The following is a 27,801-nucleotide window of genomic DNA, read 5'->3' on the forward strand; positions in this document are numbered from 1 at the left end:
CACTCTCTAGTGTAAGAATGAATTCAGTCCTACTGAAATCTATGGCTACTATGACTTCAGTTCTGTTAAAATGAAGTTCTTAATAGGCCTGAATTATTTGCTCAAATTAAAACTTTTCATTCAAAATTTATATATTAAAAAAATTCAACTCCATTAAGTAATTCCTCTAACTTGATTTATTGATAAATGCCCATATCTATTTAATTTTCTTCATCGCTATAATGAGTTGCTGAATATAGTTCTTCAGTTTATTGGTATGTTGAAGAGGATTTTATGTTATATGATACCAATATTGCTGTTTAGTGGGTAATAGGTTTGTTTTTGTTAATTGCTTCACCAAGAAGAAATGATGTATTTTACCCAGTTTGCTAGACTAAACCTGTGAAAAGATGCATCCTGCAACATAGCTCCAATTTATACCTAAAGCCAATGGCATTATATGCACTAATTTCCTCCCTGACTTCCAGTTGTAAGGAAAGAAAAGTTTGTTAATCTGGATGTAATGAGATGAACCAGAAAGTGGGGTGGGGTGGGGTTAGAGCTTGTGAGGAAAGGAATCTTGAATGTCCAAGATTCACTCATGTAATGTCAAGCCACCACAGCATGGTGTTACATGAGAACTACCTATAATGTCTACTTAGAGCAGGCATGCCCAACCTGTGGCCCTTCAGATGTTTTGGCCTACAACTCCCATGATCCCTAACTAACAGGACCAGTGGTCAGGGATGATGGGAATTGTAGTCCAAAACATCTGGAGGGCCGAAGGTTGGGGATGACTGACTTAAGAGTATTATATAGCTGGGAGCTTCTGAATGAGGTACATTATATTATGATATTTTGCAAAAATGAAAACAAAAAGAGGAGTGGGGGAGAAAACTCTGCCTCATTCTCCCAAAAGATTCTGATGGGTTAACAATGTAGTTTGCAAAAGCTAAGTGGAAGCAGCCAAAAGCACCTAACTAGGAGGACAGAAAAAATAGTGCCACAGTCATGCTTTGCAAAACAGCAACAACAAAACCCCACACCCATTATATAAACAAAGCCTATCTATCCCCAGCCATATTTGGAATAGTAAGTATGAACTATAGCAAAAACTCTAACATTGTTCTGTTAGCAGCATGAGTTGCTGAAAAGGGAAATTAATCCTCCCACCTGAATCTTCTGCTAAACCTCACAATCCCCCACAATTGCAATAAAATACTACTACTACTACTACTACTACTACTACTACTACTATAATTTTATTCCATTAGAAAAATATGCTGAAAATGACAAATTTCACTTAAGGTATACTAAAAATTCTCCTTTTGCAAGATACAAGCATTAATATTTGGTTATTCATAAATACTGTCACCAAAAAGAGTCTCTAGCTTTGATAAATATAAATTTGGCTAGCATGCATACCTGACTGAGCAGCTGCCCATGAAAGATGGTGTTTACCACCTTCAGGACCTGCTTGGTGAGCTTCCTCTGTGAAAAAGGGATGAGGATTCTGCGTTTTGTTCCTTCAGATTCCAACTCCTGCTGCACTTTGTCCAACAATTCACAAAGAAATTCCTGAGCATCTTGCTGGTCATAACCTCGAAACGCTGGAATCAAACTCCACACAGAGTGCAGCATGGCAAAAGGAGAGACCGAGGCCCACTTCCCAGACCACATGACTCTGAAGAGCGTGTGCAGTTCGTGACAGAGAGAGATGTGCTTTGAACTTGGCTCCTTGGGCTGTGTAAGTTCTAAACTTTTGCTTATTGAGGACCCGCCATTTAAGCCAGCTGGCAGGCTCTGCCTGCCATATGAACCCAGTTGATCATTCCTCCCTGAATCGGTTGGAGCAGGCCCATTGACCAGCTTTCCAGACATTCTAGACTTTCCATTCACGGTCTTAGCTAAGAGTTCTTCAGTTTCACAAAGATCCAGCGTCAAGAAACATTCTCTAAACTTTTGGAGGTGACTTAAAACTTGAAGGATTGAGTTCATATAGCATGTGTTTCCTAGATTCTTTAGTCCAGTCACACCAGGAGTCATTTGAGGCTTACGCCGGATGGAATAGAATTGTTTGAATTTGCTATTCTGCACTCGTCTTGAGGTAGGGGAACTTGCTTCCATATCTCTGAATTTCCGAGGAATGAGATTCTCTCTGCGGATGTGCGACAAAAGCCGGGCACTTTTTCTTGGAGGCGTGTTTGCCAATTCCTCCAGCAATCTCCGCTTCATTTCTTGACGCCTCTGCCTGGCCACTTCCTTCTTCCTCTCCAGCTCTTCCAATTGTTTCTTTTGCTCTAGTTTTCGCTGGCCTCTAGAACTCTTATCAAACCAGGTCCGTAGTGCCTTTGCTAGCAATGACTGCCGTCTGTACCAGAGAGCTGTAAGCATCTGAGGCTTTCCCTGAGGGGCCCTCTGATGACTGCAAACATCCTCCCCCAAAGCCATTGACCGTAGCGTCCTACCACTTTTAGCAGACGGATCATGCTTCTGGCTTTTAATTGCAGATAGAGAACTTCTAAGCAATTTCAGGTCACCCTCGGGATTATCATTCAACACATAGTCTTCGCAAAGGTAACAAAACACGTACAGGTCGTTAACTTCCATGGCCAAAGGATGCCTGGTCTCTTCGAAATGCTTAAGTGCATGGTCCTCAATATATCTTCCACAAGCCACATGGGAGCATTTCAGGCAGGCCCAAACAGATTCCGTGGTGTTGCAGTCCATGCAGTGCCACTTCTGGGGGTTCAGAATAGAATGGTCCTGGGCAAGTCGTAGCCGCCCAACATGTTTGCATCTATCCATGTCTCACATAAAGCTCCACTGCTTTAACCTTGCAAAGGAGACAGAAAAGTACTTAAGTAACTGCACACATTAAAAAATACAGTCATATATTATTTCTAAAAACCACCCCAAAAGCCTGGGCAGTGTGTATGGAGGTCCTGGGCTGCCAGACAACAAGATCACCACCCCTTGGCCTTGCTGATGTGGTCCAAAGAAAAGCAGAGCCATACATTTGGCACCAGCTTGGCTGCAGGAGTTGCTGGAAGGAGACGTACAAGGCGCCATCCAACCATCTTAGGGACTCCAGATTTGTGTAGGGTTTACTCCTTGGCCATATGTTGTATAAACAAAATTAAAATTGGACTGCACAATCTCTAAACACACAATGGCCTGACTCACACATAAAGCTTAAGTATAGTTTAGCATTACAAGGGTAAGCCACAGTAAAGTCTTGAGCTTGTGTTCTTCTCCCTTTTCTCCTCTCTTCATCCAGTGTGGCTGCACTTCCAAATTTCCTCATGGCAGCAGTCATGTACAGGGCAGCTCACAGGCCCAAGACTTGTTCACATATTGCTAAACCATAGTTTAGCACTACATACAAATAAGGTTAAACAAATAAGGTCTCATTTGTACGCAACCTGAATTCCATCCCAGGAAAGGCACATTACTGCACAGAAAACATTTATTCACTAGAAATAATATTACTAAATCATATTATGCTGTTTTACTAGACTTTTTATCATGCTATTTTTCAAGGCTTAACTCTTCAAGAACAAACTAAGTTATGAATTATATAGAGCTGCAGCAATCCTGAGCTGTAGCAAAAACCAAACATTTGCTACAGATTGTGGTTAAAAAACAGAGTGTTTAACCATGATCCCAGGTAAGAAAAACCTTGGCCTAGCAGAGCAACAAAGCAGCTGTCACCTCCCTGGGAGGCAGCACTTTTGTGCTAAACTGTGGTCTAGCTTAGTGTTACATGCAGACATGGCCAATATGTCCATATCTACATATTTGTTTCAACTTAATTCTGAACTAATATTTAAAAATTATTTTTGTTTCCCATTGTTTTGAAATTTCTCAGGAATCTACATCAACCACTATCATTCGTGATAGGAAGAAAACAGAATAGAACACTTCTTCCAGAAACTGTAATTAACATTACATAGTAAGCTCACTTAGCCTTGAAAGTCTCCAGAATGAATAGGCTTACAAGTATAACCAGACCTCTTGTGAGCCACAGACAATTGCAGAGGCATCCTACCCATCCTTACACAACAACATTGGCCCAGGAATTCTCTTTGAGGCAGAGTCAATAAAAATCAAGAGTTAATTAAAAATAGAATTTTAAATCTGATTTTTCAAATGTTTCATATATAGTAATACTTTTCTTTTTAAAAATTAAAACCCCTTTTTAAAAACTGAATATAATACCAACAAATATATTTAAACCTACATTTAATGCTCTTAAAACCAAAACATGGCATTCTATCTATTACCGAATTAAATGCAACCTTTATATTTAAAAAACAAAACTAGGGAAAACATATCTGACTTGGGGCTAAGTATTATAAATAACACCAAAGCCAGATTCACACATCATGGTTCCAGTCCAATATGCCCCTGTTATATCAGACTGAGAATGAGCCTTGTGCATGAACACTTCCCCTTCCCTCTCTTCATAAGCCAGTTTTCTGTGATGTCTGAACCACGGAAATGAAGTTTAAAGCATGCTTACAAACTAAAATATGACCTTGGATGGACTCTCTAGATTAGTGTTTGCAGGTACCATGTTGCAGTGGTTGTGCAGCAAGCTGGTTAGCTGATTCAAGAATGTGGTGCTGAGAGCTTTCTGCTCAGTTCAATGACACTGCGGTGTCGGATGATGACCAGGCCTCAAATCCCCACTTGGACATGAAGCTCACTGGGTGAAACTGGGCCAGTCCCTGCCTCTCAGCCTAGTCTACCTCAATGGGTTGTTATGGGAATTAAATGAGGAGGGGGAGAACCCTGTATGCAACCTTGAGCTCCTCAGAGAAAAAGCGGGATATACAGTAAATGCAATAAACAAATAATAAATAATATGTTCTGTTTGTTTGGAGTCCCGCAAGGTTCCGTCCTGTCCTCCATGCTTCTTAACTTCCTCATTGGGAGTGGAGAAACAGACATGGCCAGTGGACTGGATCCTGAAATCCCTCACCCTTGCAGACCAGTTTGATAGGTGGGCGGGAGACATGATGTCAGGTACATTGCTTCCCTTTGCAAAAAGAAAGTTCCTTTGCAGACTTACTTGAACTTGAGCAGATTGCAAAGTAAGATCCCTGAAGCACGTCCCCGTGGGTGTTGCAGTCAGTGCCAATCAGCTGGTCAGCACGCCGCCTGCAATGCTCCATTTCGGCAGAGATCAACTATGCTTGGGAGCTCTGATTGTGAACTGCAGGATGCAGCTGATGCGGGACGGGGTAGGCTCTGCTGGCCAAGGAAAAGTTGAAAGCAAATGTTAAAGCTCTCAATTATTCCTTTACAGCCATGTTTTCTCCTTTCCGACACCTGATGTCACAAGCGGGTGTGGTTTGAGGAATATGGCCCCGTGACTAAATTAGCAGAGGTTCCCCACTACGGATCTACATGAAACCATCACAAATGAGGCAGCTGTAGCTGCAGGTTTTCTCGTTCTGCTGCCCAATTAATGAAATCCTCACCTTGTGCCTACTTTGTTATCTTTTGAGCACCAGGTAGAGATCTTTTAGTTGTCCCAGGTTTCTAACTGTGAAACAGTGATGACTTTATTGCTGCCAGTTTTTAGCTGCTGACTTCTACTTCAGTTTGTTAATGTTTCCATTACATCCGTTTTATTTCTATTCTGTAAATTGCTCCAAGAATACTTGGCGACACAGAAAATTTCAAAATAAACATAATGGAAAATACACACTTTTATGGGGAAAAGTTGGTATAAGTATTCACAGTGACAAACATGGCACTAATAAATAAAATAAATGAAAAAAATGGTCTTGCCAACATTTTTAGGACACACAGAATAAATGCACAATGTACATTTATGGCAGAATTTATAAATAAATGGTAAAGCTTGTGTTGTATTGCATTAACTTGTAACATTTCGTTTAAAAGTCTAGCATCTTTGTCAGGGCTATTTGTAAACAGAAAGTTGGCCTTTGACCTTTCAGTATAAATGGAAGCTACTGAGTTCTTACATAAAACAAAGTTATACTGTCATTAAGCTATGCTTGTACCTGCAGCATTAATGGAAAAGTGCTGATAATCTCTGTTTCTTCCTTTAAAATGGCAATAGCAACAAGTTTACTTAGATACTTGCTGGCAGATTTTAATTTTTTTATCCTATTAAACAAGGGTGTTAAGCAAAATCCTCCTACAAAACAATTTCCGCCCTCCCTTCCCAACAGGTGGGCAGGGTTTGCGACACCAAGCGGGCTTACCTGGTCTGGTGCCTCCCACCTGGGTCAGGGTGGCTATCGTCCCGCCCCCAGCCTAGGAGGACAATGGACGGCCGGCTGGGGGTGGGGCAAAGACCAAGGAAAAGAGGGGTTCAGCACGTGTGCTCGCAATAGGAAGTGGTACCTTATGCAATTCACTTTGCAGACTTGTCTAAAAGCATGGGATACATTATCAGCAGGACATAATTATTCCTTTAATACTCTTCGGTAATAGCAGGAATACAAGAAAATGGCCACAATAAAAGGAGCCCCACATACACAGAGGGTATACAATTATACCTCGGGTTGAAGTAGCTTCAGGTTAAGTATTTTCGGATTGTGCTCTGCGGTGACCCGGAAGTAACGGAGAGCGTTACCTCCAGGTTTTGCCACTAGCGCATGCGCAGACGCTCAAAATGACGTCACATGGAAGCGGCAAAACGTGGCCCGCACACATGCGCAGTCGCGTGTTACGTTTACTTCAGGTTGCGAACGGGGCTCCGGAACAGATCCCGTTCGTATCCAGAGGTACCACTGTATTAGCTCTAGGTCATAAGCATATGGGCTTCTTTCCTCTGCAGGTGCTGATACAACAAACACTCTTGTTTGCTCAATTTGCTGAGTTACTGCATGCGTGCGTGCATGCGAAAGAGAAAAAATACAGGCCAGACATAAAAACAAGTTTAAAGCAGAATACAATACTCACCGATTCATATTTAAATATTCCCGCAACTCAACGATCAGAGGCTGGAACATCCCCATTGCAGTCAATAGGAACTTCAACTGTTCTTCAGGAATTTAATTATAACTTAGATCTTCATCAGAAACAGGCAATGCAGTGTTATAGCCCTAAAGAGAAAGTATTCCTGTGAAACATATATAAACAAGAAATAGGCTGTGCAGCTTTAGAACATGAATCATTCCTCTAGTGGAAGAACTACTGCAGATAATATATTTTTAATGATGGACAAAAAACTAACTAGACGGCACAATTATACCACAGCCATTGATGAAGAAATGTCAAAAGGAAAAAGGCACCCTGGATTTCCTTTGTTTCAGAGCTTTAGCTTTATAGAACTGTCTGCTACTCATATACAGTTGATTCAGTCTATTACTGCTAATCAACTACCTACATATTTGCAAAGCAAAATCTAAAAAGGAAAGGCCAGCTAAAAATACGCACATATTGGTTCACTTTGATTTGGATGGCCGAGAAAACAGCTTTTTGTAGGGAAATTCTACCATCCATTCAACTCTGATTCACACAGGATTTTAGAACATATCTATCTGTGCATGTACAATGCAAATATAATATGGATTACATGCCTCCCCCTACTCCAAACAGAGACAAAAAACCTAGTTAACAAGAGGAACAAATATTGAGTTTAAGGAGGGCAATTTACAAGGGAAAACTAACTTGTCTGGATGCAGCAAATGTCTGAATGCACCACATTAACAATATGGACAGAATGCATAGTTTCATCATCCCTACGCAAGACACAACCTTACAGTGATGCTTATGATACTACAGTGTTGTTGTTGTTGTTTAGTCGTTTAGTCGTGTCCGACTACTTGCTGATAAAAAGAATCCTCACACACCAAAAACATCTGTGGGTACATAGTAAATCATTCCTCACACTGTTCTGTGCTCACAACTAGGGCAGGCTAGCTTTTCCTGGAGGATCCTTTTGTCCTTAGAAGCAATCCAATTTATCCTCTGACATCTAGCCCCATGGGGAATCTCTCTATTTGCATGTCTTTGGCCTCCCACTAAGCGGATTTCAATAGGTATGCTGAGATGGGGTTGGCCAGGGGTGCCAATCTGGAGAACTTTCTGTGAATTTTAGCAAACAACAAAGGAGTCACATGGGATTTGGGGGCAAGGAAGGGGGTGGGGTGGAAGAGGCAGAAGGGAGTACAATAGGGAACTCCCCACTAAGATTATCTAAGACAAGGAGAAGTGTCTTATTTCGTCATGAGTGGAAATTTATTCAACAGAAACCTGAGACTTGCAAGAGGTGAAGATAAGCAGACCTAAGATAAATGTGGTAAGAACTTGCTGTGAACTAGAGAACTAGGAATATGTCAACCAACTAAATTCAGTCCATTAACTTAACTCTTTAGTTATCATTCCAAGCTGAAACAAAATCTAGGCACATGCAAACACATACCTTACAACTTCCTTGAAGTCATCCCCCTCTCCCAACACACACCTTGTTCTATTCCCCACTTTTAACATGTGGATTGCAAGCTCCTCACAACAGGGACCTGTTTTGTTTCACTTATTTTGCTATGTCACGTTTCAGATATATTGATGGCACTATACAAACAATCCCAAAACCTACAGCAGAGTAAGCCTGGCTTTTAAGCAACATAGTACAAACAAATAATCTTGAGATTAACCACAAAAAATCTAGTTCTAAAAGAAAAATCATTCACAAGAAATATTGTATAAACTAACTGTAAGGCATCAATGAGCATGTGGTATGAGCCACATGATTTACTGTACATGGAGGTTTGAGGCAGTTTTTATTAAAATCACTTTCCAAAAGGTTCATATGCACAGAGCTGTAACCATCATAGTGTCAACAGTGGTATGAAACTACACCATTATTTGACTATGCATGTAAATCACTAGTATTTTTTAATCCTCACACAGACCAGGAACCAGTTTTTTTAAAAAAAGTATTTCACAGGGATGGATCTAAAACAACAGACATCCCCTGTATGCACTGTTGTTTAACTCATTAAGAATCCCAAGAGCATTTGGTAAAGTACTGTAGTTAACCTGTAAACAGTGCAAATACAAAATCTGTGAACTGTTAACAGAAAGGTTTAGTAATATTGATTGGAGGGAAGAGTATCAAAAAGAACTATTAATGGATAAGAGAGGTGAATTAAAAACAGATGTGTATCCTTCCCCACTCAGTTTTACTTCTTCTGCAACGATACAAGATATCTCAGCTTATTACTTTATATTGTGTCCTTTTCCCAAGGAGCTCAGAGTGAATCTCTTTAGCTTCTCAACAGCCATGTTAGGTAGGTTAGACTGAGAGTGTCTAATTTGCCTATAGCAAATTAAGAACTCCCTAGTAAAACTTAGGAAGGCTAGTAGCACAGGAGGGATCTGAGGCAAGGTCCAAGCATGGGTGCAGCCAAGGGGAACCGGGGGGGGCCCTGTGCCCCCTAAATCAAGTAAATAAATAAAAATACTTATCTGAGGTTCTGCCCCCCCAACATAAATCTTGGCTACGCCCATGGGTCCAAGGCTAATATTCCAGATGCTGCACCATATAGGCTTGCATTATTATAATAATGACCAGGCACATTACAGCTTGAAATCCCATTCTCTCACCCCAAAACATAAGGAAATGGGAGCAGGGGAGCAATCTATCTGAACAGACTTGTTCAACACATGGAATAAATTGAGTGAGTCCTGTAGCTGTCTCCTCATCAAAAGTCCCCATCACCACATCTGACCTCTCCTGATGCCTTAAACAAGACCAGCCACGAACACACAGACGTGAGGCAGTTAGCTTAAACTTGGTGATCTGTTTTCTCTGCCCCTTTAATAGAGTGTGTCCAAACGAAGTCACAAGCTTGACATGTCACATGAGGAATAGGAACAATGTCCTCTTCTTACAAGTTAGAAGCCTCTAGAAACCTCCTGAATCGTCAGACAGCATGGTCTTTCTTTTTTAAAATTCTCACGTCGTTTGGTTGAGAAAAATAAATTAGTACTCATTCTTCACGGTTCACTTTCTGTAATTAGCTCACACTATTTTGCAGAACAACGCTGATCCAGCTCTATAACCACTACATTGATAAAGTTTCCCAAGACGGCTTCTATATACCAGTATATACTTAGATTTATACCGTATAGGTTTGATACTATGTTCCAACCAGCATGCTTGTTGATAACACACACACAAACCACTGCCAGTTTTGTGTGTTTTGTTTTTAGCATTTTCCCCTTGAAAGTGTTTCCAGAGCCAAGAAAAGCAGCCAGCTGCAATTATAATGGCTGCATAATGTTGACTGGATGGGAATGAAGCCAGAGTGTTTCATTCAGATATTGGAAACTGTAAAAATTAAGACAAGAGTAATATATGCAAACCACACCAAGGAAACAAGAGTTTTGCCAAGGACTTGAAGAAATCCTCTGATAGAAAACCAGATCATCATAACATCACTCAAGTGGGGGCCAAAAATGTAAAGTATAAAACTCAAATTAAAAAACAAAAATCTTTATTGATCTGATCGTCATGATTCTATAACAGCTCCAACTGCAGTTGGCAATTTACTTAACACCATGCCAACAATGTGATCCTGCAGATGTTGCTGGAGTACAACTCCCATCATCCCTGGCTTTCAGGCATACTGGCTAAAGCTCATGGGAGTTATCTAGAAAGCCTGTCAGAATTACACACAAAAACACCCTAGCTGTATGACACTATGCCACCATACTGTCCAAGCTATCGCTACACCATCATCAGTAAAGCCAAGCATAAATTCCATCAGACATAACCACCATCTGATGGTTCCTAGTAAGCTGTTTTGTTTTTCTATCCCATATCTTGGCAGCCACATAGTAGAGGACACAATTTGTAATAACCAAGGGGCCCTTTCCCCTAGCCACACATGAGACACTTCTCTGGGGGTGGGTCCTGCACAGCTAGGAGTAACACTTACCCTCTGTCAGAGTTGTTGAAAGCCCCAAAGTCTTGATCAATATCATAGGAAATTGACCTCCTGCTTGTAAATAGCAATGAAAAAGATATTTCCATAAGTGGTGGGTTTCACTGCCCTTGGCCAAAGCTTAATATGGATTCACATGTGCTTAACTGTACTGCAGTCATTTTAAATATCTGCTCCAGTCTATGTACTTCTGATATATTTTCTGTTTTGAAAGCAGAACCTTGTGGCACCTTAGACTAACAAGCTTACTGCAGCATATGTTTTTGTGGACTGCAGTCCACTTCATCAGACTCATGAAGTGCTATCGTAAGTTGGCAGGTATATATACACCTATATGCATAAAGTAAAATGAAAAGAAAAGAAAGAAATTTAAACAGAGGGAAGTGAAATAGAAAATAATGTAGCCTATGATAATTTCACAATTGCTTAAATGTATATGAAAAATAAATACAGTGAGCATTTGTGCAATTGGTAAATTAACTCCTCTGATAGGATTAAAAAAAACTTATCTGAATTCAGATCACAGGGGATAGAAATGAACTTCTTTGTAAGTTGTAATTCAGAAGTTTCACAGTGGTATCTCCTCTGAAGCTCCTTTGTTCAAGAGGGACAGTTTTAAGGTCAACAAAGCGTATGCCCTCAGAAGTTGAAATGTACTCCTACTGGTTTCTGAATATTGTCCTTTCTGATGTCTTGCTTACAGGCAGTATCCTCATCCACCACAACTTAAAACAGCTAGTCACTAGGTACAATAGGACATATAACAGAGACACAAACAAAGTGACCAGCTGATGCCAATGCTGCCCCCCTATCTACTTTGGCAGCACTATTACAGAACCTAATAATGTCAGCCACAACGTCATGGGCTCACTCACAGCTCATCTTACAGTGTGATATATGCTATCACCTTCCAGCAATGCCCTTTTGCATATACATAGGTCAAGCAGGCCCATCTCTACACAAATGAATAAATGTATACAAATCTGGCACCAGAAGAGGAAAAATTCAGCAGTATGAGAAGAACAAATAAACTTCACAAGGAAACTCCAGCATAAATCTGCTGAATTGCAATTTATTAAAAAGTTTAACTTCCTTCATTTGGGGCTGAACAGACATAATGGTTTCTTGTCCTACTACAGGAGTTAATTTAATAGTGGATGCAAAGATAATTCTATTATTGCCAGTCACCACTGTTGTTAAGGGTCACTGTGCTCATTTTGCATGCATCTAATCTCTAATTGTACTGTCACTTAGCAATGCTAATTGTGCCTTTACTGCTGTGGTTGAAGAATCATTTTGCACTCATTTAGGCTCTACTAGAATTGTTGGCTGTAGTCCGTGAAATACTATGCCATAATCAACTTTAAGGTGTCACAAGACTCTTTGCTGTTTTTCTTGCAAAAGACCAAGATGGTTGCTCTTCTGGAAATTATTTTTGCATGTGTATTTATTTCCGTAAGATTATATATAGTACCAAATCTATCTTACATAGTTTTATCAATATGAATTAATTTTTTGTAATGGCTTAAAGCCAGAACCTTTAAAAATAATAATTAAGTAACCCAACCACGTGGGAAGGGGCACATCATATGGGTGCCAATCAGAATCAGCATCCTGCCAGAGAAGCAGTGTGCCAGTTCTGTAGGATCCATGTGGTCTGATTAGAGAGAAGTGGCTCCCATGTAGCTATGTTAACATAGCATGACAGAAAGGATAGCAAGGCAGAACAAAATGGACTCCCTTATCTTCCACGTTGTAGTACTGCCATACCAAGGATACTATATCATTAACATATTTATGTCTCACTCTTCCTTCAATTGCTCAGGGAGATAATCCTATGTTAGCCTCATAAATAATCCTACGTGATAGATTTCTCCAAGAAAGATGCTGACCCAAACTCACCAACTGAGATTTACAGATTCAAATACAGGTTGAAGTCCAACATCCTACATTTGCTTTCTGTGTCAACACCCAAATGTTTTAATTATTTAGGATACCATGTTTATTTTACCTGGCTGGATTATCTGTGTACAGACTTACGCAAGATAACCTACCATTGAATTCCAAAGAAAAATTGTTGAATGGGCAGCATACAAATGCCGAAGATAAATAAAATAAACCCAAAGAAGATGAATTTGGGAATACTTAACATTAGTGTATTAAACTTGTAATAAGTTCCCTAATGTCTTGTCTACATTTCCCCCCCCCCCCCCTGAACAGATATGCCTTCAGTGTGCATTTAGCAGATGGCTTTTCAAATGCAGAGATTAAATCAGTAGTTTTAATGTTCCACTTTTACAGGCAAGTGCAATATATACATATACATACAGTGTGTGTGTATTCCTAAATGTCCTTGCTTTTTATTATTGTTCCTTTAGAGTTACATTCTGAATAGCTTTATTGTTCTTAAAAATAGTTAATTTTATTTGTGTTGATACCTTTAAGCCCATGTCAGTACTCCTCAGCAGGGGACTGGGATGCTCACCACATTTTAAAGAGTTCAGTGCAAATGTGAATTTACTAAGGATTGGGCATCTTCAGAAAAATGGACAGAAAAACCTTTAAACCTATAAAACCTTTAAACCTATAAAACATTTATGTTATTTAGAAAATGTGTAACATTGTCTATTAAGAGTGGTGGGTTTTTTTTTTTGCATTTTACAAACAGTATTTTAGAAGAGCTCTTCATATTTCAGCATTATGCAAAACAGAGAGCATAAACTTCTTTATGGAACCAGTTTCCCCAACATTTTCAATTTCAAAGAATTCGGCTACATTTCAAAGGAAAATACTCAGAATAATACTACAAAATAATAAATGAGAGAGGATCAATATATCCACAAACATCTATGGATCTCACTTTTCTATGCTGCTTACACTGTCAGTTCACAGCACAGGCTGCAAACCTAGGAACACATGCTTTGGACTGAAATTCCACTGAAAGTAAAAAGGACTTACTATGCACATAAGTGTATTTAGAATACAATGCTGGCAAACACTCTAGGCTACTATAAAGAAGCTAAACACTCCTCAGCAGTGCTATTTTTCTAGAAAAAGAGGTGCCAGAACTCACCATGAACACCTCTCTTGTTCTCTTATAATGGCAATGGTGCCCACCTGAAATGTGCTGGAACTGAGTTGTGGGGAATTCAGGCCGGAAAAAAAGCCATTTTCCTCAGTCATTTCTGTGGAAATCTAGCAATTTGACCTGTCAATAAAATTAACAGCATATTGCTGATTGGAAACAATATTGCAAATTATTTGCACACATATTTTAAACTGCTCCACTAACATAACTCTTCTCATGATTAAAATAATATGTTACGTTGTGTGTATATATGTGTGAGGGAAAGAGGAGTTGAAGGGAGCGTGGAATGATAGTTGTGGTGGCGGAAGACATTTTGCCAAGAAGAAGAAGAAGGTAGGGTGGATTAATTGGCTGGGAATGGGTTTAGGAGATTACTAGCTCTAACCCCATTCATCTTCAACTTCAGTTTGCTGTGAATTTGTTTTCACTTCTCCTCAAATAAGCATTCTGTTGTTAACCCTGGGTAATTGTCAGTGAGCCGCCCTCCCGATACCAGCATTCTGCAGCTTATCTAAAATGGGCTGGGAGCGACAGAGTGGTGGTGAGGTCAGGGCTGTGCAGGCCTTGCTAGTGCACCCATGCAGTCCCAAGCTCACCAGCACTGTGCCCTGGCCTGTCCAGGTGAATTGCAGCAATGCCAATGTCAGAAGGTGGCTCTGCTGCTCTACACCACCACTCAAGCTGCTACTGTCTACCTGATAATGTGTTAATAGCACAGTGCAGGTGAGCCGAAGCAAGCTTCTCTGAACTCAATTATCATCATCACCATCATATTATTATTTCTGTTTATATCCTGTCCTTCCTCCTGAAAGAGCTCAATAATAAAAAGAAAGTTTAAAAAGTTTTTGAAAAAAATTATGAAAAGGTTTAAAAACACATGATCTCAGGGTTGCCAGAAACAGCGTATTTCAGCCATTCAGTGCCTAGGTAAACAGGAATGGGGATGCAGGTCTTGGTGGCTGCTCCCAGACTTAGGATCTCCCTTCCTAGAGAAGTTAGACTGGCTCCATCCACTGGTGGAGGAACGGGGGAGTGCACTGCCCCTGGCACCATCGGGGGGGGGGAGTACCATCACGGACCCTCTGGACGTGTGTCGTGCACCCCCACTGCACCAGGCACCACACCACCGCGGGCGGCGACCCCGCCCCCAGGACACACACCAACCCCCGAGGGCAGCGTGCCACGCCCCCAGGATGTGTGCCACACCCCCAGGACGCGCGCCAGCCACGCCCCTGCCTGCTCTCTGTCCCCGGTGCTGCAGCATGCAGCTTCGCCAGTGACTCCATCCCTACTGTCTGTCCTCTACTGGTAAGTGAATACCTATCTGTTCCAATAGGCCATTTAGAACTGACTGTTTTTGAGGAAAGGGCTGGTACTGTGATGTTTTTAATATCTGCATTTTTAATGGATCTTTTTATACTATCTTAATCCTATTAAGTGTTTAATTACATTTCAATTATTGTCTTTTCTGGGTTTTTAGCTTTTTCTATTTCATCTGTGTAAGCCACCCTGAGTCTCGGACTGAGAAAAAGTTGAGATATAAATAAATATTATAAGAACCATGTTTTTAAATTTATCATGAAAGTCAATATGAAGGAGACAGGTGCACCTCACTATGGAGGGAATTCAAAAAATGGGGAACCATCACTGAAAAGGCCCTGCCACAGGCCACTGCCAACCGAGCAGCTCCTAGTGGCGGCACCAATAACAAGTCCTCACTGGACACTCGAAATGAGTAAGTGTTTGACTGGTTGGCAAAGCTTTTGTAAAAAGGAATGTTACAGTTAAGTTATTACATTAAGAAATAGGAATAAATCATTTCTCAATGAAAGCCTTTTTTATCTTTTTAAGAAATATATTCATTGATAAAATATGAAACACACACACAAGAATTACATCAATATTTACTACAATAATTTCTAAGTTGAAATGTTGATCTGACGCTTGAAGTCTTGTGAACAGTTGACTCTGAATTTGAAGCTCTTATTGTTGCTTAGTCGTGTCCGACTCTTCGTGACCCCATGGACCAGAGCACGCCAGGCACTCCTGTCTTCCACTGCCTCCCACAGTTTGGTCAAACGCATGCTGGTAGTTTGACCAAACTGCAGGAGACAGTGGAAGACAGGAGTGCCTGGTGTGCTCTGGTCCATGGGGTCACGAAGAAGCTCTTATTAGTAATAATAAAAAGAAGAGAAACAACAGCCTGTCTACCTTGCACAAGGTCTGCTTTGCACAGCAGATGCGACTAGCTCCCTGCACTTCTCTAAACATCAAAATGAAAGAACCGGTTGTCAAAAGGTAGCAGGTGGACTGTAAAGCTGTGTTTGATTTCTAGCCTGGAGTTGGGTCATCACTGTTATAACACAGTTAGCAATTTCTCTAGTCTGTTAAAAACATTGCTGCTTATCTAGTATGGCAGTAACCTTCTGTAATGATTTTTTAGACATTCTAAGGGACAAATATAACCTCAGTAAACAGAGGCATACATTTCTGGGCAAATCAACAAATAAAAAAATCATATTCCCCGCTCCCCCAAAAATACCCTGGTAGAAACAGCCAACTTTGTTTTAAAGTGGGATTCAGAGGTAGTATCATTGATGCTGTTTAACAGATGGAGGAAAATAGGGGTTACTGACAATTCATTTAAGAGTGGGCAACACATAGACTAGTAGAACTGATAAGACAAAGATGGCACATATCAGCTTTTAATGCAGTTAAAAGTGTTTGTTTGACTACAGTGTAAAAATGTTTAGCAGTGCCAGTCCTATTGGTGAAAAAGTGGCCTGAATTTATATTCATTATCTATTGCTTTTAATACCAATAGCCATGAGGATTAGATAAGGATTCAAACATAGAAGAAAACATTCAATTTTCTTGCATTACTTATAAATTAAGTTTTTTAAAATGTTATGATATCACTGACTGATACAACACGGGTGTCAATGAGTAAACTGATCTCAAATAAATTATTCTTCCACTGTGCTTTCCTGAACTGAACATTTTCTGCTGTGATCCATTTAGGAAAAACTAATCAAGATTGCATAAAATTTTGCATTACTAGGAGAGCTGAGCCATTCTGGAAGAACATGCCACACATTCTCAAAAACATACCTACTACTCCCTCAAGGATCAAACTCAGGGAAAACTGGCTCTGCCAGGTTGTAGTACAAGCTAGACTGCAAAGTGTTGATTGGCTGGCACATATGACATCACAATCCCCCCTCCCCAGGGCAATTTTGCAATTTAAGACAACCACATAGGAAGTTCAGTCAATGAAATGTACATGCAGTCCAACAGTCCATTTCTTCTAAAGCATGCAGTCCATTTCTTCTAAAGCATGGAGAAATGGGCAACACCGATTACTCAGTTAGCATTAGAATTGCTGGTAAGTATACCTGTCAATTAGATTGACACAGAGAAAGAGCACACTATGCAGGAGGAAAAACAATGTGGTGTCTGCTGTGCACACTGCACACAGCAAAAATGCCTTTCAGACTCTCACAGGCATGGATGGATTAGAATGGCCTGCAAGGCGGGCCCAGATTATGTACTTAAAAAAAAAAAGGAAGCCAGTCTCTAGTCCTCAGAGATGGGAAATTATGAGGCAAAATCTGCAAGTACCTTCTAAGTGATTTCTTTGAGATAAGTCAGTCTAGCTACTACCACCCCTCAGTGTTTTTAACTAATGAGTGAAGTCAGAACTTGATTGATGAGTGCATTGTTTAGATCAAGGGTCAGCAAACTTTTTCAGCAGGGGGGCCAGTCCACTGTCCCCCAGACCTTGTGGGGGCCAGACTATAAGTTGAAGAAGAAGAAAAAATGAACGAATTCCTATGCCCCACAAATAACCCAGAGATGCATTTTAAATAAAAGCACACATTCTACTCATGTAAAAACACGCTGATTCCCAGACTGATTCCCAGATTGAGAAGGCGATTGGGCCAGATCCAGTCCCCGGGCCTTACACCTACCCATGGTTTAAATGCAAGGCCTTAGAAATTCCTGGAAGCCTAGAGAGCTACTATTTACCTCTCCCCTTTAGTGCACTTTTCCTGCGTACTATAGTTTTCTAATCCTTGGTCTCAGTGTATTAGTTCTAAAGACTGACTATAGATTTCCCCCTTTGCCCTTCCTTCCTTTCTGGCCACCAGGATACAGTGTTCCTATGCTTGATTCATCTGAGAACTGATGCTCCCTTGCCTAGATGTTACTTTTTATGAATGCCACCGCACGATAAATGTGAGTGGATGTTAAACACACAACCAGACCCCCTCCATGGTAAATGAAAATGTGTAAACTTTGCAAAGAGACTTAGGCATGCCCTCTGAATAGTTAACTTACTATGGTATGTTTATACACTCAGAAGTAAGTTTCTTTGTGTGTAATGGGACACACACACTTAGGCTTTTTTGTTAGGAAGAAGCAGAAGGGTTCGTGGTGAGGGGGATAAGTTTCAATGAAAAATAAACAGAACTTAAATACTGTATAGGCAGTCCACTACGCTTAAATTACAGTCAACTTGAAACTTGCACACATTTAAATTACGTGACTGTATTTATTTTATTGCATTTATATCCCACCTTTTTCTCTATGGACCTCAAGGTAGTCTACATGGTTCTCCCCATCCTCTTGTAATCCCCACAACAACCCATTGGGGTAAGGTAGACTGAGAAACGGTGACCTAGTGAGCTTCATGGCTGAGTGGGGATTTGAACCCTGGTCTCCCAGGTCCTAGTCCATCACTCCAAACACTACACTAGTGGTGGTGGCGAACCTATGGCACATGTGCTAGAGGGGGCACTCAGAGCCCTCTCTGTGGGTACATGTGCCGTCGCCCCAGCACAGAGTTCGTTACTAGAAAGCCAGGAATCGAGGCTCGCCGTCGTGACGCAAACACAGGGATAGATTTGTATTGGGTGCTTTATTATTTTGCTCAGAATTGTAATCTTTGTTATGATTTTCTCATGCAGCATGCTTTATATTCCTATGTTCAAAATTTTTGTAGCCTCCAAGTCAGGAACACCTAAAAAGGAATACAGCAAAAAAAAAAGAAAGAAAGAAAGCAAGAAGAGAGAGTGGAAGATCATTGAATGCAATGGGAAAGCGTTCTGTCTTCTGTGCAATGAAAGTGTTGTGTGTCACACATCAAGTGTCAGATGGCACTTTGACACCAACCACAAAAGCATTGCCCAGCTTGGTTAAACTGAAACAAAAGAGTTTCTCGAAGGGAAACAGAGAAAATACCTTTCCCAGTATCTTAAGTTTTTGCAACTCTCTTTCTAGAACAGATCATCTGACAGCTGCCAGTTTTCAAATTTCACTGTGCATAGCCAAACATGGTAAGCCCCTCTCTGATGGGGATATTATCAAAGCGGCTATGTTGTCTGGGAGTAATTCCCTTTTTCATGATTTCCCAAATAAGGATAAAATTACTGAACAGAAAACCACAAGATGTAGGGGAAATGGCAGAAAGGATGTTTTGTGATAGCAAAACCTTGCAGAGAAAACAGCAGGTTTTTGAAAGAGACCTTGGACAGCTGAAATATTTTCCAAATTGAAAAAATGCATTTAGAAAATTCCACAACATTTGCAGACAATCTTACAAGCCATCGGGAAACCTGCAAGGCATATCCTAGCGTTGTACCAGTTGTTTTTTCTAAACTGAAACCTCAGTACAGTGGTACCTCGGGTTACATACGCTTCAGTATACATACGCTTCACGTTACAGACTCCGCTAACCCAGAAATAGTACCTCGGGTTAAGAACTTTGCTTCAGGATGAGAAAAGAAATCGGGCGGCGGTGGCGCAGCGGCAGCAGGAAGCCCCATTAGCTAAAGTGGTGCTTCAGGTTAAGAACAGTTTCAGCTTAAGAACGGACCTCCGGAATGAATTAAGTACTTAACCTGAGGTACCACTGTATTCCAGTTAAATTGCTGCATTGGCACTTGGTGATCAAGAAGCGGTTTTGGGTTGCTGTTTGGACACTCGGTCTCTCAAATGTTCACCATCACTGCACTACACTATGCTGGCTTTACATGCTTGGCCGCCGACCTGTACGGAATCACACAAGGCAGAGAGTTTAAAAGCTCATCTGGTGTGGAAAGTGCTTTTAAGCTCTCTGCGTTGCTTACTGGGCTCTGGAGGCCTTTGTGAGATCTCATGGCGCCATCCGAGATCTCGTGATGCCTCTAGAGTCCATGCGAGATCTTCCCAGAGCTGAATAAGACAACAGGAGTGTGACTTTGTTTTATCTCTTTCATCTCTCTGTGCTTTTGATACCACTGACCATGGTGTCCTCCTGAACCATCTATATGGGATAGGTATTGGGGGCACTGTATTACAGTGATTCCACTTCTATTTCCAGGTTCAGTTCTCGAGGACAGCACTGTTTTGCAGGGTATGATTTTATCTGCAGTGCTATTTAACATCTATATGAAGCTGTTGGGAGAGATTAAGGGATTTGGAGCACATTGTCAACAATACGCCAATGAAACTCTATTTCTCCATAGCCTCTTAATTAGGTGAGGCTGTGCAGGAACTGGCCCAGTATGCAGTTGTGGACTGGACGAGGGCCAATAAACTGAGCTTGAATCCTAGTAAGATAGAAGCTCTGTGGATGAGTAGTTCCCAAGTCTGGGAAACAGATCAGTTACCGTAGTTGCCTGTTGCCAGTTCTGGATGGGGCTGCACTTCCTTTGAGGGGAAGATACATAGCTTGCAGGTGCTCCTTGATCCATGCTTCTCACTGGGGGCCCAAGTGGCTAGAACAGCTTTCTGCTAGCTTCAGTTGGTGAAACATTGGGATAGTTTAGCTATGGTAATCTAGGCATGGGTAACATTAAGGGTTGTTCAGAAAATGCATCTAATGTAGAATGCTGCAAGAAGGCAGTTGAAGGATGTGCCCTATAACACCACATAAAACCTGTGTTGAAAGAGCTGTACTGACTTCCAATATGCTACTGGGGCAAGTTTGTCACTGGCAAATAAAGTCCTGAACTTGGGACCAGTTACCTCCAGGAACGCCTGTCCTCATTATACCCCTGCCTAGACGCTTCAATCCTCAAGAGAGAAGCTTTTAGTAGTGCTTTATGCTCCAGAAATTTGTCTTATGTCTGCTAAGACCAGAATCTTTCATGTGGCAGAAGCTTCCCTTTGAAATGTGCTTCCCATGAACATCAGGCACACACCCATAGTACTGGCATTTAGGTAAAGGTAAAGGGACCCCTGACCATTAGGTCCAGTCGTGACTGACTCTGGGGTTGTGGCACTCATCTCACTTTATTGGCCGAGGGAGCCGGCATACAGCTTCTGGGTCATGTGGCCAGCATGACTAAGCCGCTTCTGGCGAACCAGAGCAGCGCACGGAAATGCCGTTTACCTTCCCGCCGGAGCGGTACCTATTTATCTACTTGCACTTTGAGGTGCTTTCGAACTGCTAGGGTGGCAGGAGCAGGGACCGAGCAATGGGAGCTCACCCCGTCATGGGGATTCGAACCGCCGACCTTCTGATCGGCAAGTCCTAGGCTCTGTGGTTTAACCCACAGCACCACCCGCGTCCCTGGTGCATTTACGTCCCCTGGCTTTTAGGTGCCTGCTTAAAACTCAACTGTTCACCCAGTCTTTCTCTGAGGGGGTGATCCAGCTACAGTGATGTATTAATCTGATCTAATTATTTGTGATATATTTTGTACATGTTTTATGAATGTAATTTTATTACTGATTTCATGCTATTCAGCACTATATTTTTCCTTAATGTTGGTGGTACGCCAGTTATTTAAATAAACAAACAAACAAATAAATAAATAAATATTTGTGTACACTTCAAATCTAGTGGAATTGTGCCAAATAATGATCCTTTATTGTAAATCAATTAGTAAGCCTTTCTAGTTTACAGCTAAGCACAATTATGTGCCATAGTTCAAAAGAAAAGTCCATGGAAAAATACAGATCTGTCAAGGCTCAGTACATAGAATGTATCCAGGTCTAGTTTTTTAAAATAGAAGTAGACAGGCCATGTCAAACCTTCACAGGCAATGAATTCTGAATTCAAGAAGTGTCGTTAACAGTTGGAAAGCATGGAATTTCAAGGACTTCAATATAAAGTGGAAGGTTGTCAGGAAGCCAGTAGTGCAAGACCTCTGAGAGAAGCCATGCATATACCGCTGCAAAGTGAGAGGAACAATGAAAAGAGTACCAAGCTGCTATATAATTTCCCAGTTAAAATGGGACAGTGATGAAATACGTAATGTAATTAGCACCTGGGACAGGTTATAAGCTAGCAAGATAATTTCTGACAGGGAGGAAAGCGCATGCACATGCGCACACGCACACACATATACAGCTTCTACCCCAGAAACTTTGACCCTGTTGATGGATGGAGAACTTCTAGCAGACCCTCTCCTTTTAATAGTTCCAAAACCAGTTTGGAGTGAAGCAATTCTCTTTACATTTCTCATCTTTCTTTGCAATAATTAACTGGGGAAAACTGTTATATAAAGTGAGCAATTGTCCCAGAGAATAATTTCCTCATTAAGCATACAAGAACCTGAAGAAATTAAAAAAGATACTAAAAGCTCTGTCCTGATCATGTTTATGCTTCAGATTGTATTAAATAGGATAACACACTTGGTGGTAGAACAGTTAACTGCAATGAATGGAAATATTAGAACAAGCTCTAAAATGCACCAGCAAATAATGCTAAAAATCTGGTTGTTCCATTTCAAATCTCACTTGCTAAACAAGTAAAGTGCCAGAATTCATCTGGCTTTACTGACCTATTATAAAAATGATCAGCTTGCAGAAAGCCAACATATGAATGAATAAATACTTTCAAATTGCTGTTCCACAATCAGACAGAAATGTCTGTATGTTATCTACAAATTCCATATAAATTGCCTTGTGACAGTGCATGTTCAGTGTACAACTTGATTAGTCTCTACAATCATAATGCCAATGTCTTAACTCTGTTGCTTTAAAATCCACCCCTTATTTAAATACACACAGCACCAGAGCAAGTGTCAAACCCATTCCCACCACATTTATGCCAATACGGAATGCTTTAATCTAGTTCCTTTTTTTAAATGAAGGACTATTTTGAGATTATTTTGGAACTGGAATAAAGACTATTTGGGGTCACAGCTGCTGATCTTTTGAAGAAGCCTGGGGAACAAAGCACTAGTGAAACAGAAATGCAAACCAGATTCCTTTCTCAAATTATTCATTTAACATTTCTGATCACACGTCACTTCTTAAGTCATCTGAATGCTCAAGAGGTTCCATAGGAAAGCTTTCCACCCTCTGACTTTTTAAAATCAGTAATAATAAAAACATATTCAGACATATCTTGTGTGGTTTTCTTTTTATAGCAAGACTTGTCTCTGTGTGTGAGAGAGAGTAAATTCAGCTGTAGGACAGCATTTCTCAATTGGGTCTAACGCCACCCACTGAAATGAACTCGGAGATTATGAATGCAGTGCAGCACTTCACAGAAAAGCATACAGAACAAGGAAAAATAGCCATATTCACTATTTGTTAAAATTGCTCAGCTGCTATCCCATGGCAGTCATATAAGCAGGCACACAGCTGTGGCCCACATTTCTTGATCTGAGCTTTCACAGAATGGATAGAAATAATGCAAATGCAGGGAGTCTTACTATGTATGTCCATCCCCTCTTTCGTGCAAAGTAGTAACCAGACTGATCTGCCATGATAACATTTTGTTTTATTTTCCATGATCAGCTGTTCAATACCTAACAACATTTACTGATTAAGGCTGTGTGACACTTTTTATGAAAATGATGAATTACTCAGGTCCTCACATCATTATCTGAATACAGTTTATCCCCACAGAACAGGATTCTGGGGAGTCCTTGTTTGTTTTAGAAGCTTATTAGGGACTGAGAAGATCATCAATGGATTATAAACATCCCTGAAAGAAAACATGCCTATTGCAATGTGCAACAGAGTGCTGGTTGTATTCTAAGGAACATAGGAAGCTGTTTTATATAGTCAGATTATTGGTTCATTTTACTCAGTACAATCAAACCTTGGCTGTGAAACAATTGGCTTCCGAAATGTTCAACAACCAAGGCGTGGCTTCTGATTGGTTGCAGGAGCTTTCTGCACTCGATCGGAAGCTGTGTCGGACATTCAGCTTCTGAAAAACGTTCGAAAACCAGAGCATTTACTTCCAGGTTTTCAGAGTTTGGGAGCCGGAACGTTCCAAAACAGAGGCGTTCGGGAGCAGAGGTTTGACTGTATTGTTTACACCATCTCTCTGTGACTCCAAGGTTTCTGATTGGGGACATTCCTAGCCCTGCCTGGGGATGCTGGGGATCCAACCTCAGAACATCTGCATGAAAAACATGTGCTCTGAGCCCACCCCCTAAGGCAGACATTCAGTCTAGGAAGTACAATGGTGGAGACAACAAGGGTCACAAAAGTGCCCTGCATTGAACTTCGACACTAGAAAAAATTATTCAACTTGGGTCCCCAAGATGTTGTTGGACTACAGCCCCATCATCCCAGGTCATTGACGAAGTAATTGTAATTGTAGTCCAATAACATCTGGGATTCCATATATTTAAAAAGGCTGCCTTATAACATGCCTCTGGAACCTTGGCTGCATTAAAAATTTCCACAGCAAAGACGACAATATGGGAAAGATCTGTTGAATATGAAAACAATTGCCATAGAATAAGCTGTTCTAAAAATCTATACCAATCTGAAGACTTTTCTTACATTGCCATAAGCAAGTAAATATAGTAACTTGCTGCTTACCATTAAAAACACTAATAATAATAATACTTTAACCCTGTTATGTCACCAGTCTCAAAACCAGAAGTTTTGAGAGATCATTTTAACTGGAAAAATTGCACAGGATTAAGCCCAGGTAAAACCCACCTTGCAATGTTGAGTTCTTCATGCCACATAACATCTAATTTGGCCCTTACTTCAATTTAACAAATGAAGTGTCTATCCTTAATACAATACTGTACTCAACTCCTATATCTTTCATACCAAAAGGGAATTTACATTTATGGCACAATAATGATAATGATGATGGTGATGGTGATAATACAGGTGACCATTACACAGTGGTAACCTGCTACATATAACCACTTGGTAAATCTATTGTTTATGTTTCCAGACAATGAAGAAAAGAGAGTTTTGCCAGGTACCTGATCAGAACTCTGGGGAAGCAAAGGAGTATTGAAGTTATCCTCAAAACCTGGCAAAACCATAAAGATTGGGTAGTAATCTTAAATTACTGCTTCATAAATGGTTGTTGGCACTTCCTCTGAGTAGGCATAAAAGAGGGTAGAACAGGAATATGGGTTCCCCCTTTTTTTTTTAAAAAAAAGAATGCTACATTAGCACATACACTGTTTGTTAATGCAAGCAATATAAGACTGGGAACAACTTTTCCCATTTACTGCTTATCTCTAGCCATGTCAGACAATTACAATTTATTTATATACTCCTTTTCAGCCCAAAGGTTTGTAAAAGTGGTGAACAGTATATTAAACAATATACAGAGTAGACTACAACTATATCCATCAGTCGCAAAACAATACAAGGCAGCAAAATCACAACAATATGGTTCTTTGTAGTGTAGAAGAGACAAGAAGATTTACTCTATAGCAAGGATCAGCAAACTTTTTCAGCAGAGGGCCGGTTCACTGTCCCTCAGACCTTGTGGGGGGGCGAACTATATTTTGAAAATAATAATAATGAATGAATTCCTATGCCCCACAAATAACCCAGAGATGCGTTTTAAATAAAAGGACACATTCTACTCATGTAAAAACACGCTGATTTGCGGCCCAGATTTAGAAGGCAATTGGGCCGGATCCAGCCCTTGGGCCTTAGTTTGCCTACCCATGCTCTACAGGATATCCACATATGACTTCAACTGAACAGGATCCTCTAGAGAGAACACATAGTATTACGTAATCCTGATTTTAAAATGTATGTCAATACAGAAGTTACACACTTCCTAAGATGATTAATGAAGCTCATTAATAAAAGCCTAAGGGAAAGCTCTGCCTCAATATTCACATATGTGCTTAACAAAAAAGGAACTCTTCAACTGAACCTGAAATGTGGGAGAGGGCAGGGTGACATACTGGGAGAAGCACTGTCTGAGATATTCACAGACAAACTACTTAACAAAATTGATTATGTTAACATGAATGCAGCTGTTAATATTCATATATTTCAATTTTATTATTGAATATGAAAATAGTTATAATGGACACTAGAACGACAAGCACCTCTGCCAAAAGGGGAGAGTTTAGTTTTGAAATACTTGCATAGATTCTGCCATTGCTAGTTTTCAAAATAAAAGTTATGGACACCTACCTAAAAGTAACAGGCTGTTATCTAGCCCTTCAATGCTATACATGGCTCCACACATGCACCTACCATGGCAAGTTTCCCCTCTGCTCTAGTAAGCTTGGTAAGAGGGCAAGGGCTCATCCCCACAGTTGTGCTCGCCTTAAGGCTATTCTAACAGGGTCTGAAGTCTTGGTTCAAGCAAAATGTACCGGTGTAGGTATGTAAGGAGAATTCCTGGATGCCAAGGTCCAAGTTTGGGGCAAGTACTCTTTGATGAGAGAACACCAGCAGAGATTTAAAATCATGCAAATATAGGCTGTTAGACCTTTAAAATATGCCCTTCCAAGTTCCTTACAAAGTTTTCCTCTTCCCCTAGCATAGAAAACGACCACATGTTTGGTAAGCTAAAAATGATTTACAGAGGTACCTCGGTTTACAAACTTAATCTGTTCCAGAAGTCCATTCTTAAACCAAAACCATTCTTAAACCGAGGAGCGCTTTCCCTAATGAGGCCTTCTGCCACTGGTGCCCTTCTACCATTCAAATTCAGTTCTTAGACCGAGGTAAAGTTCGCAAACCGGGACACTACAGAAAATAATATGAAGACACATACACTGCTAACCCTAAGCAGATCTGGGCATGGACAGTAGAGTTGCCACCTTTTTTAACTGACCTTGTGCCTTAGCAGCAGCCTAGCACACAAAACTTAAATAGGAAAAGCTTTTGCTGTTGCCTTATCTCTATCACCTGGTTATTTTCCACTTATCAGATGGCTTTTAAAATTACAAAAGCAGAGCTACTAAAATGGTTGGCAACCAAGAGAGATAAGCAGTACTGAAAAACTGATGCAATAAGCAGAAAACACTCAACATGGAAATCAGATACAATGAAAAGAAACTTCTTTTAGCATAAATGGGTGATCTGTGAAGAACCCAACTTTTTATTAAGCAACAGAAGCAACTTCAGATTTAGAATACATATCAACTTTATTGCATAGGAATTTACTATATAAAGATGCAGTTCTCTAAAAGAAAAGAAAAAACATACATGAAACTGGCCAAGCAACACAATGTGTTTTTTGGGAAATTGCACACTTTGCCTGAATACAGAAATGCTATCAGCATTAAAATCCTTTAATTAGATTTATAGAGCAAATGTATTTCTGGTCGTGGAGCAGTGAGGCAGAACGGAGTGGCAAGGTGTATGAAACTCTGCTGAGCACAGCGGCAGGTTTTAAAGGAGGAGAAAGTTGGTGTGTTTTTTTGTTATTCTAGCTCCAGGCTGGGCCGCCTAGAAAATTGTTTTATACAGACAGGGTCTCGAGTTGCTGTCTGCAATTATGCCAGAGCATTCTGCAATAACTGGACTTTCCAGGTCAAGCACAAACGATGCCCCACATTGAGTGCATTGCAGCAATCCAGTCTTGAAGACACACTACTTTGGTCAATGTCCTCTGGC

General features: G+C 40.6%; 1 protein-coding gene across 8 annotated transcripts in view; it reads right to left on the reverse strand.

The window, feature by feature from the left end:
• Positions 1–27,801, reverse strand: part of USP49 (ubiquitin specific peptidase 49) — a 56,165-nt gene that overhangs the window by 14,640 nt on the left and 13,724 nt on the right. For 4 of the 8 annotated variants that reach the window (XM_083618003.1, XM_083618009.1, XM_083618006.1 and 1 more), the window contains exons 2-3: positions 6,925–7,067; positions 1,405–2,815 (exon numbers count right to left, since the gene is read on the reverse strand). In XM_083618003.1, the coding sequence (XP_083474129.1) occupies positions 1,405–2,787 (1,383 nt within the window). In that variant the 5' untranslated portion in view covers positions 2,788–2,815; positions 6,925–7,067. Of the gene's footprint in view, positions 1–1,404; positions 2,816–5,056; positions 5,239–6,924; positions 7,068–27,801 lie in introns of all 8 variants that reach the window. The other 4 variants (XM_083618007.1, XM_083618005.1, XM_083618008.1 and 1 more) reach the window with 2 other exon arrangements.

Source organism: Podarcis filfolensis, assembly GCF_964270895.1.
Source record: "Podarcis filfolensis genome assembly, chromosome: 6".
NCBI lineage: Eukaryota > Metazoa > Chordata > Lepidosauria > Squamata > Lacertidae > Podarcis > Podarcis filfolensis.